Raw genomic sequence first — 12,190 nt, 5'->3', positions numbered from 1 at the left:
CAACATTTGTGTGTACTTTTTTAAAAGTTTTTTTTTTTTTTTTAAGTGTATTAAAAATTGTATTAAAAAACATGTGCAATGACAGTATCTACTAAAATATACTGAACAGTATTAGTATTCTCTTGATCAGTATAAGACTAGTTCACTTTTGCAACAAGTGAACTTCGACGTTCAATGCCACACCCCTACAATTGTTATGCAAATGAGCAAAGCGTTGCCTTGAGCGCTGATTGGACAGAAGTGGAATACAATTATACAATTGGTTCAACGTGGACTGCAAACTATTGCGGCTCAACAAGTGGCTTGTGGATATGGTTCACCTAGTTAGAGAGACAAACAGCAGTGATTGAGAAGCTTTTCGCGCTCTTTGTACTTTGTTTTGTCTAAAAAAAACTTGCTATAAATGTTTTGATCCGTTTTCTCATTGCTGATTTTTAGCGTTTCATTTGGCCAGACAATCCCGGCTGTAAAGAGACTTCACCTGCGCCGGATTTGTTTGACCTGATTAGGTTCGCTTGGACACTTTTAATTGGCTGCTTTACGCATTGAGCTGTTGAATCTCAAAGTGTGTTGTGGCATGATGTATAGCATGATGGAGCATGAACTGAAGACCGCGGGTCAACCTCACCCCCACCAGAGCAGTCCAGGGATGTCTCCTCCGGTCAGCGTGCTTGGAAATGCGCACCACGGATCAAAAACTTCTTGTCCACCCGGCGGGGACCCTATGGACAAAGTGAAGCGCCCCATGAATGCGTTTATGGTGTGGTCTCGGGGTCAGCGGAGGAAGATGGCACAGGAGAACCCCAAAATGCACAACTCGGAGATAAGCAAACGCCTCGGAGCGGAATGGAAACTTTTGACGGACGCGGAGAAGCGGCCGTTCATCGATGAGGCCAAACGGTTGCGGGCAGTACACATGAAGGAATACCCCGATTACAAATACAAACCTCGGCGTAAGACCAAAGCTCTCATGAAGAAGGACAATCCCGTCGGTAAATATCCTCTCGCACACGGCAACCTTTTGGCATCGGCCGTGGCACAGGGACAAGGTGGCAGCCCGAGAATGGACGGCTATGGCTGGGGTCACACCGGTGGTTATATGGGCATGCAGGGTGAGGCACTCGGATACCCGCAGCAGCTGCACCGCTACGACCTGTCAGCTCTCCAGTACCCACCGGCACAGACGTACATGAACAGCGCCAGCTCTTACAGGTTTGTTTTATCAAGGGGTTTTAAAGTAACGCTAGTCGTTCTTACTAGGGAAGCTTGACAAATTGGGGAACTACAAAACTAGTTCTGTGAGGCGACCGCACGCATATAAATTCATGTTAAGCGATTCGGTTTTCATTGTGCGTAATTGTGAAAAGAAGTTAAAGAATCAAACATTTGTGAACAATTAATATTGCTCTCTTTTAAATGGTTTTATCAAACCAAAATTTATTTTTGTATATGTATATTTAAAAATAACGTGTTTTTTCAAGTTGTATGAACTTGCACATTTGACTAGATTTAATTCCTCATAGCCACATTTATTCATAATTTGCGTATAGATTTTCTCATTGCCCATATTCTGCATTTGTCTATAGATTTTCTCAGATGCGCCATAACTAAGCTGGCTTAACCTGTATAGACCTGTTATTTGCTCGTCAGCATTACTGTGAATAAATGCATAGGTGTTTTATGTGTGGAAAGATAGTCAGCTTTACATTGTTCTGATCATTTTTTTTGTCATTCACACTTTAATGGCTTATATTTCTTTTTTTTTTTTTCCCCCTTCCCCCACAGTCAAATGTCATATAGCGGTAGCCCTCAGCAGCCCAGTCCAGTGATGTCTATGGTTAAACCAGAACCCCTCTCCCATTCACCTACTGGAGTACCAAACCACCACCGTGGCGCTTTCCAAGGGGACCTGAGGGACATGATTAGCATGTACATTCCAGCTGGTGATGCCAGCGATAGCTCTAACCAGAGAGCCTATCCTGGTGTCCAACAGCACTATCTAGGTGGAACTGTTCCCCTCACTCATATCTGAAGTTTGGGCAAATGCTTCCTGAACTCTTATTAGTTGGACCCTTATTGGGACCATAGTGCTACATATAGACTGTATGGATTACTGAACACTTCTGATTGTTTACTACCTCCTTGCTTTGAATGATCTGAAGTTGTCTGTTGAAATTGTCTATCTAACTTGGCTGTTTCAATCCCCCATTTTCTTCCCGTCTTCGCAGCTGTGACCGGGCACCTTAAACCCATGACGTTAAGGACAATTAATTCAGCTTTCTTTTCTTTTTTTCTTCTCAATTCCAGATATTTTAGCACAGGCATCCTCTTTGTTCTTGAATGGATAATAGTTTTTTTTAAACAGTATTCTTTTGTGCTCTGTGCAATGTTCAGAACATGCGTTGTTCATGCAGCAGTGGGCAATCAGGCTTTAAAATCTAATTGGGGCACAAAACAGGGAAGCAAATTTGAATCTCCGAAAACAGGTCAGCCAATAATGATTGCAATGGCTAGTGATAGACATAACATGTGACCTAAGCAGTGTAAATTAGTTTGTTTTGTGAACCCTGTTTTCCACTTGTATGCCCGAACTGGCTCAGCACATGGAATAAGTGATTGACCTTTAAGTGTCTTTAAATTTGGGTATTAATATAGTAAAGTGTTTTGGACAATCTCAGGGCTTTCTTCAAATAAAGAGCATGAAAATGACAGTATAGGTCAGCTGTGACAATGCCATATCTAATTCTACATCTTTGAAACTGTTATCCAATTTGTAATGGAGAGGAGGAAAAAGTAATTCGGTCCCTATCTGCTTTGTTTTCCTACTTTAACAATAGCCGAAAATGCATATGTACCATACCAGTGTGCACATACGTCTGTGAACTAACTTTTTGTTTGTAGTCTCTACAATGAAATTGCACTCCTGTAAAAGGTCAATTTTTAGCCATATTTACAGATTGCTAAATGTTGAGTTTGTCTTGCCTAGCGTTCCAGCATTTCCCTCTTATGGGTCAAACTCAAATGCACTGATCTTCGCTGTCAGTCGATGCACTTCGTTAGACTAGAAGGTTATCTACCTCATCTGGTCTTTCTAATTCTACCACAGCATTAAGTCTGCTTCTGCCATTACAGTATGGTTGACCAGTGAGTTCAGTGGACTTGACTGAAATTTTTCTTTTGGGCACTGTTTTGTTTTTGTTTCTACAGTGACCTTGGTCCTTTGACAACAAAATGCAAAGTTATGTCAAGGTCTCTGATTGTTTTGAGCTCAAAAAGTGTGTGTAGGTGACATTTTGTGGCAGTCAAAAATATAAGTTTGTCAGTATGGCTCATTGCTGCCACAAAGCTGGTCAGTTAGTTACTAATATTTTGGTTAAATGGTGATTTAAGCACAATGGGGGGGAAGTTTACATTGCCATTGAAGTGAGTTTGCAGCTTGCCGTTTAATTTTTTTTTTGTTTTTTTTTCTTGGTTTTAATTTAGGTTGTAAATACCTTTTTGTACAGTGTATATTTCTTGGTTTTTGTGGTTCTTATAAGGGCCGTTTTTACAAAATAAAAAAATTGAAATGCAATATGTAGTCTCAAGTTTTCTGAATATTGTGAAATGGGTCATTGAATCGAAATGTTTATTTGATTCCCAAGTCACACACAAATGGAACTTGGTGCACGTTATGGCAGTCGTCTTGGACTTTTAGCATCACTGGGACAAATGTTCGGTTACCAGTCCCATTGGTGGACAATACTATTTTGCAGTTGGCAATAATCAGTTTAATGTGAGTGAAGACTGCCTACCAAAATTAGAAGTATTTGTGATGTCAACATGGTGGTCTCCAAAAGGCCATTTACACGACAGTGTTTTCAACTAAAAATGCAAGACTTAAGCCGGGCACACATTTAACGACTAGCTAAAACATTCTAAGACTGTGCTCAACATACAAGCGATTGTTTCCTGCGACTGAAGCTGATTAAGTACTTACACATGGAATTTGAACACCGACTGCAATCGCAGACTGAGCGCAACTGGCTCTGACTGGACGCGTTTGAGCGTGATCAGTCATAAGTATCAATTTACATTCATAATCGGCCTTTCAATCATTAAGTGTGTCTCCGTCTTTGTGTTTTAGCGGTTTACACTACAACGGTATCTTTGGGGGGCCTAAAAAAAAAAAAACCTAACTTTTGAAAACTAGTTTCAATGTGAGTTTTTGAAAATGATACATTGTCTCCATCTACTACCAAAAAAATAAATAAAAAAAATCAAATTTGTGAAAAAGGTAATGTCATGTGCATTCGATTTCAAGTTTGTGTATATTCATGTTAAAGTCACCTTATCTTTCACCATGGAATTAAGGTGTTTTCTGTTAATGTGCAGAAACTTCTGATTTGTTAGCCACTGTGAGGAAATGGCGAAGAATATCAGAGTGCGGTAAACTGAAAAACTGTTTGTGCTACAAACTAGCGTGTTTATAATTAAGACAATACATTAAACTAATATGGTAAGAAAAACTAGTTTGCAATATCAAGAAGCATAACGGGCTGTTTTGTACAGCTAAAAATAACTGAAGGCCAATAACACCAGAAGCCAGACATATTAAATTTTACAAATGGCCGCGGCAACTCTTATCTGAGAAATAAGGTGGTGTGGTTTTTCTTTACAAAGTGACATCGCCAACTACTGGTCTGGCCTGCATAATAGCGCTTTTTTTAATCGTTTTCGTGGATCCGTGTGAACAGGGATCGTTTTGACGACCGTTATCTGTATGCAAATGTACAAAGGAGAAACTTTTACATTTTAGTGCATTGGTGTCATGTAAACAGTCCTACCTTAGATTAACTTCTCCATGTAAAATAAAACTTTTTTTTTTAAATTGCAACTATTAATTTGAAATTTACAAAAATAAAATCATTATCAGGCATTATCTTGACTGGCTGAATGTTTTTTAAACGTGTATTTTAAATATTTAAAGCATTTGTCAAACATTTAAACACTATCTTCACTAAAAATTATCTAACTTTTTAATTAGAAAAGAAGGTACTGACTGAGAGTAGGCCTAGGCCTTTAAATACTAGGATAGGCTACTAGATAGAAAACTAATTTTTAATAATACGTTTGTGTCCTAAAAAATTAGAGACGAGGAATAAATCTAAAAAACAGGCGAAATAGAGCGATTCAAGGGCGAAATCATCCACTTTGCCCCCAAATTCACTGTCCACCTCAGCATAACCCTCTCTCTCCAGATTGAAAACTGGTTGTTGTCTCGGTCGTAATTGGCCGTTTCGGAGGCACATTGTCCGTCGCTTTTGAGCTCGCAGGTGTACGTAGTAAGCCACTGAATCCGGAGAGGCTCCCTTGGACCACTTTGTTCCCTTTTCTCGCTTCCCGCTGTGCGGAAAATTAGCGTTGCCGTCGTTTCTCCTCGTTTTTTCCTCGGGTTTAACCCCCTCACCTCCTAATGTCATTCTCATGAAAATGTAAAAGCTCGCCGCGGCTAATCGGAGGGCGAAGGGAGGGGGGCTGGGAAGAGCGCGGACTTTCATTAACCGTGATAACAGTTCAGGCGTGTCCCCAAGTTAGATTTAAGTAAATTATTATCCATTACTAAATTTTTAAAGCGTTTAAAGTGAGAAAATAAAGCACTCTTTGCTTTGAAAAGACCTGCGCTTAACGTCAGGCGACTTCTGACTATGCTGAGGGGGTTAAGAGGGCGAATGTGGGTGTCGAGGAGGGTGGGGGTGCTGGATTTTCTGGTGAGAAACATACAATCACTTAGCAACGACCAGTGAGGCTTTAACAAACGGTTACCATGGTATATTTTGGGTTGGCAGATAAAGGCCAAATTTCGATGTCAAAGGAATCACGTTATCATTGGTATGTTTTTTGCCTGTTAATTCGTTAAACCGCATTTTTTTCATTCTTGTTTTAAATTTGTTGACAGCCTGTTACTATTTCGTCATAGACCCGGAAACGAGATTAATGGTTGCCCTGGAAACTGGGGGGTGCGTATTATTTACATGCATTCCGAGGGAGCCGCTCCCCTCCTGCACGCACATGCACAGGCTTCACTGCCCAACAGGTGAACTAATAAGGCAGACAACCTGAAGAACTTGGTGATTATTATGGCTATACATTGACAAATTTACTTTAAAATATCGATATTAAATTGTAATACGTTTCCACTTAGGCTGTGTAAACGAGAAAATACGTTGCAGGCCTAACAAAGTATACAGAATTTTGAAATTGAGCACCAAAAACTATAACATTTTTGTGTAAAATGTTTGATGTAAAGGAATATTTTGCTACAAAATCCTTGTCTCGTAGTGTTCTATTTGTTGTTTTGTTTATGCTCATCACAATTGTCTCTCTTAAGCAGAATTCATATAGAATTTAATATTATACTCCTTTTCATTTTTTGTTTCCCAGAAAAATAACTTATTAAGGGTGAGTAAACAATGACATATTTTTCCTTCTTTGATTGCTATTTCTTTAAGCAGACTATATCTGTTCACAGGCCTACATCAAAACATTCATCGCTCACTTGTGTGATGGCTTGTCAGTCATACCTCAGACGTTTGTGTATGCACAGGTGAGTGAGTGGGCGTCAAATTTTCTTCCCTTTTTTCTAAACAGCCGCTATGGTTGGTTGAAATGCCACCAGGGCTGATACACGCATGTGTGTGAGTCAGCCTAGACGAGCGTTGCCTGTCACGCAATAAACGGGGGGTGGCCAGACTCATCCGATAACAATCTGTGTTATGTCTGCCACTTGTCAAATGTAATTTTATAGGCTAATTATATGAAACTGTTTAAATAGGAACATATGTTTATATATTTCTTACAAGAACTGGTGTTTTGTTGTGCACAAACGCAAGTATATGCCTTATGAAAACTAAAAGGTAAGAGAGCAAAACAAATCTACACACTGTAGGCGGGATGTTTCTGCCAAATCTATCAACATCCTATCTTGAGCTATCTTTTTTGTTTAAATCAAGATTTGGATGCTATTCTAAGTGGGAGGTGTGTACCTCATAACTTTTTCCATTTATGTATTCAGAACAAAATAAAACAAAACATGTCAAAAAAACAGGCCATCTATATCAAAAGACTGGCATGAGGCCAAAGCAGTAGTCGTTTAACTTCATAATTTGCAATGTGGCATAATGAATTGTTTTGCATGACAACCATAATTTCCCCTAGTAAAGAATTATTAATATTATTTTGCCATAAAGAATTTTAAAAAGCTGAAGAGGAAGTTGAATAAGGTAGTGTGTAGTCTCTGCAGTTCTGTTATTATTATTATTTTTAAAGGGACCAGTTTTAAAAATGCATTGATAAAATGGAAAATGTTGTATAATAGAGACCCCCAGAAGTCAAAACCCATCTTTCTGAGCAGCTGTGACACGCTTTGATGGAGCACATGTACATTTCTGTCAGGCTAATGTGGTTAATAGAGGAAGCATTTGCACAGCAATGAAAGAGTGATTGACAGCTAACACTAATGAGTGCACCACACCCTGCACAAGACTGGTCTTGCAGCAAATTGAAGGAAAGCAAGGCAGAGTGAAACAAGATACTCAGGATTACTATTTCCAAAAAAAAGAAAGAAAGAAAAAAAAAGCCATCACCTGTGATGCATCCAATTTTAACAGGAGTACATGTGATGTTACTGCACTTTCTACATTTTGACAAGAAGCTGAGAGCTAAAGATCTTGAGAGAGTCTCTGACAAACCGGTCTAACTCATGAAATCTGCCGTTATAGGCTGGATAAGATATTACATAGGTGAGGAGGTGGCGGTACGTAATGCTGATTAGATACAGATATGGGAAACAGTCTCCTCCTTAGGTGAGGTGAGATAAAAATATGGGCTGTACTTTGAGGGATTGCCAACAGACCTGAGAAGAAAATAAAAAAAGTTGGTAGTACAGGTAGTCCAACATTATAGATTATAATAATACATTCATTAACTGTGTTGGGGAAAGTTACTTTTAAAAGTAATGCATTACAATATTGCGTTACTCTCTAAAAAAAGTAACTAATTGCGTTACTTTATATGAGAAGTAATGCATTACATTACTTTTGCATTACTTTTTCTCACCTGTGCTGGGCTTGCTTGTTTGTTTTTTTAATAACAACAAAAAACTTCTATTTTTGGCTAATGTAAAGGCCCTTTCACACCAAAAGTGAAATGAATAAGCTTCAGGCTGAAGGAAATGCATATTTAATCCTGTACAGTAGAGGGCGCAGCTCAAACAAACCTTTCAGCTGTGCTGCTATTCTGGTTTAAAGAAGAACAGGATACAGGAGAAGAAAGTTCAATACTCTTATTCCTAAATGTAATCTAAAGTCACTTTTGCATATTAGTATTGGATCATCAAATGTCAGCAGCATTTGTCAATACAGTGAGATTAAATCCATAAAGTATATCTGTGTAATTTAATATAGTTAATTATTACAAGTTTGCGTAAAATTCTAAAATTGCAGTTTACTGTTTTCATTCATTTTGAGAAATACTGAATTTTTTCATGCAAGTGATATGAGTAAATGCATGTTCACATTTAGACTATAGAATTACAATAACCATCATGTTCACACAGCGCACACAACACCTCTGCACTTTATTTCTCTCAACATGGGGACAGGAGAGCTGTTAGTCAATAAATATGAAAAAGTTTTTTGCTATACTTATTCGAAAAAGTAACTTATTTTGTTGTAAATTGAAAAAGTAATGCATTACTTAGTTACTTGAAAAAGTAATCTGATTATGTTACTCAAGTTACTTGTAATGAGTTACCCCCAACCAGTGGCATACCGCAAGTCTGTGAGGCCCCCCCGCAAAGAATGAGATGAGGTCCCTCCCACAAGCAGTGATGTCATGTGTTAAAATTTGTTGTGCACCTGAGTCCATCTGCCCCACAGTTTACAAAAACTGATTTAACAGTGAATCATGTGGTGAATTATCATTGCATTGATTTATTTGATGTTATTATTGAATAATATTATAGCCTAGCATAAATGATAGGCCTATACAATGTTTAGTGATTTTGATATCGCAGACTAAAATACCGGCAGGAATAAATATTTAGGCTAATTTACTCATTAAAACCAAAGGAGCGCCAAGAGAACCGAAAACAGCCGCAACGAGCCGCAGATTTCAAATCTGGCCATGATTTCAGAAACAACCAACACGATCACATGAGAATGCGTATAAATAGTACGAGTTTGTAATCTCGTAGAATATATACGCCAAAATGAGTTTTGATCGGGCATTATCGTGTGATCGGGCTCGAAACAACACATTCCAGTGGATAGATCGCCTCTTATTTAACACAGACCTACACATTTCTTATCAAATGGAGATGTTTCTTTCTTTTAGGTACAGTTATTCGCCGAGTTTAAACTAATTTTTGAGACGTTTCAGAAAGATTCTCGTAGAGAGACAGCTGAAAGCGCACCCTGTTTTTTATTATTCTATTTTACAAAAGTATCCTACAAGGTGTTGTTATTGTGAGCGTAAATATAAAATAAAATAAAAAAAAAGTAGACCATTTGTAGTCTTGCACTAATCCGTAGGCTATCGCCAAAAATGACGGAAGGCCTGTTTTAAGTTGTTTCAGCTGTCATGAGGAAAAAATCCATCAGAACGCGCCGGCGCATTCGTCGGCCAGAGGGATAAAAATGTAGCCAATTTAGTTTCATATTTATATTTAAATATTGGGCTATAGCCTAATATTATTTTTTTTAAATGTCACCTATGTTGATTATGAAAAGTGCATGACGGATGCGCAATGTCGGGAGACAAATGCAGCGGGTCAGACATGAGTTTGACCACTTCATTAAGTTTTGTTTTATAGTAAGTCTTTCTTTAAAGTGAATTTCGTTTTGTAGAAATTGTATCTTAATTTCAATCAATGTTTCATCAACCAATTGCCTATATTTAATAAATAGGAAGAAAACCAAGAACAGTTGTGGAATTGATTGAAGTGCGTAACAATCGAATCCATGTTTCCGCGGCCTTTGAATAAGGCTGAAGCAATATTCTGTTTTTATTAAATTTCTTTATTAATTTATTACATGTCTTTATTACTTAATTAATTGGTAAGATGTTTTGGTCTAACAATATATTTTAGCTGGTCTAAATTCTAAGTTAGACACAAATTTGCGCATAGGCTAGGCTATATAAGGTTCCCTTCTAGACAAGCGCGTAAATTGCTATTTCGGCCGCAAATTTTCAGTAATTTCGATCGGTGCATCAAATGATGTAGGCCTAAACTAAATTCATGTAGTCACAGTAAAAGAATAAAGAAATAACTAGACTTATTGGCTAGGCTACATTTGGAAAAGAACTTCAGACATTCCGGTAGCTGACCATTAGCAGAGCTGGCGATGGGGTAAATGTTTGGGCAATATATAATAATATAAATAACAATAATAATGTCTCAGCAAAGACCGAATATATTTATTTGTCTCGGCACACATCCGCTAACAGTAACACAGTAACACAGCGCATCAAAGCTTGCTGTTGTCTTGGCTACCTTGCAAACGGCGATGGAAACAACAGTGATGGATTTTCCCCCCTTTTGTGGTAATTTAGCTCTATTTTCTATGTTATTCTGCTTTCATTTTTGGGCTTCACTTGGATGCTTTATTTTCATCTTTAGTCAATTGAGTTTAGTTCTAAAAAAAAAAAAAAAGCAAAGGCTATAAGTAGTCTAGCCTAAATAGGTGAATCTGCGACGGGGCCCATCATAGGGTGGGGGCCCCCACGCACCACGGGGGCTGCGGGGGTGTCCCGTACGCCACTTTCCCCAACACTGATCATTAAAGGGTTAGTTCACCCAAAAATAAAAATTCTGTCATTTATTACCTACCCTCATGTCGTTCCACACCTGTAAAACCTTCATTAATCTTCGGAACACAAATTAAGGTATTTTAGTTCAAATCTGATGGCTCCTTGAGGCCTCCATAGGGAGCAATGACATTTCCTCTCTCAAGATCCATTAATGTACTAAAAACACATCTAAATCAGTTCATGTGTGTACAGTGGTTCAATATTAATATTATATACCGACGAGAATATTTTTGGAGCGCCAAAAAAAACAAAATAACGACTTATTTTTAGTGATGACTTATTTCAAAACACTGCTTCAGGAAGCATCGGAGCATTATGAATCAGTGTATCGAATCATGAATCGGATCGCGGTTCAAACCCGCCAAACGGCTGAAATCACGTGACTTTGGCGCTCCGAACAGTAGATTCGATACACTGATTCATAATGCTCCGATGCTTCCTGAAGCAGTGTTTTGAAATCGGCCATCACTAAATAAGTCGTTATTTTGTTTTTTTTGGCGCACCAAAAATATTCTCGTCGCTTTATAATATTAATATTGAACCACTGTACGCACATGAACTGATTTAGTTGTGTTTTTAGTACCTTTATGGATCTTTACAGAGGAAATGACATTGCTCCCTATGGAGGCCTCACGGAGCCATAGGATTTGAACTAAAATATCTTAATTTGTGTTCCGAAGATTAACGAAGGTCTTACGGGTGTGGAACGGCATGAGGGTGAGTAATAAATGACAGAATTTTCATTTTTGGGTGAACTAACCCTTTAAAATTTACTTTACACTTTACTTTCAGCTGTAAGAGTAACGTTACTGAATTACTGAATGCATAAAGCTTTGATTTTTTTTTTTTTTATATATGTCTATGTGTATTCTGTGTAATATGTGTATATTATGCTTGTTGAATGGTGCTGGTACAGTCCGTGAAAACAAATTTCCTCTAACGAGGATAGTAATGAATGAATCTGAATCTAAACTGTCAAGAAAAAAACCCGACCACTCTCAAAGAACTCTCTTTTCCTTATTCCATTAGATATCTTTTACATAAAAATAAGCTTTATTTATATATATATATATATATATATATATATATATATATATATATATATATATAATATACACTATATAAACACAACCACACAAAAGTATAAAAGTCTCTTATGCTTACCAAGGCTGCATTTATTTGTTTGAATTCCAGTAATATTGTGAAACATTACATTTATTCCTGTTGGCAAAACATACTCATGTCAGCATACTCCAGTCTTCAGTGTCACATGATCCTTCAGAAATCATTCTAATATGCTGATTTGCTGCCCAAGAAGCATTTCTTATTATTATCAATG

At 37.8% G+C, this 12,190-nt stretch overlaps 1 protein-coding gene across 1 annotated transcript; it reads left to right on the top strand.

Moving 5' to 3' along the window:
* Window positions 1-577: 577 nt before the first annotated feature.
* sox19b (SRY-box transcription factor 19b) lies at window positions 578-3,390 on the top strand. The gene is made up of 2 exons (XM_067400426.1): window positions 578-1,212; window positions 1,786-3,390. Exons 1-2 carry the CDS (start codon window positions 578-580, stop codon window positions 2,030-2,032), a joined length of 882 nt encoding a protein of 293 aa, XP_067256527.1. The 3' UTR covers window positions 2,033-3,390.
* Window positions 3,391-12,190: the final 8,800 nt, after the last annotated feature.

This window comes from Chanodichthys erythropterus, chromosome 11, assembly GCF_024489055.1.
Source record: "Chanodichthys erythropterus isolate Z2021 chromosome 11, ASM2448905v1, whole genome shotgun sequence".
Classification (NCBI taxonomy): Eukaryota; Metazoa; Chordata; class Actinopteri; order Cypriniformes; family Xenocyprididae; genus Chanodichthys; species Chanodichthys erythropterus.
Note: the sequence above shows the minus strand (reverse complement) of the source record. Positions and strands in the feature narration are given on the sequence as shown.

What these genes read in the sequence shown, in the direction of transcription:
- sox19b (XM_067400426.1), top strand. Translation starts at nt 578, where the DNA reads ATGATGTATAGCATGATGGAGCATGAACTGAAGACCGCGGGTCAACCT. An exon ending in AACAGCGCCAGCTCTTACAG is followed by an intron (nt 1,213 to 1,785) that starts GTTTGTTTTATC and finishes CTTCCCCCACAG; the next exon opens with TCAAATGTCATATAGCGGTA.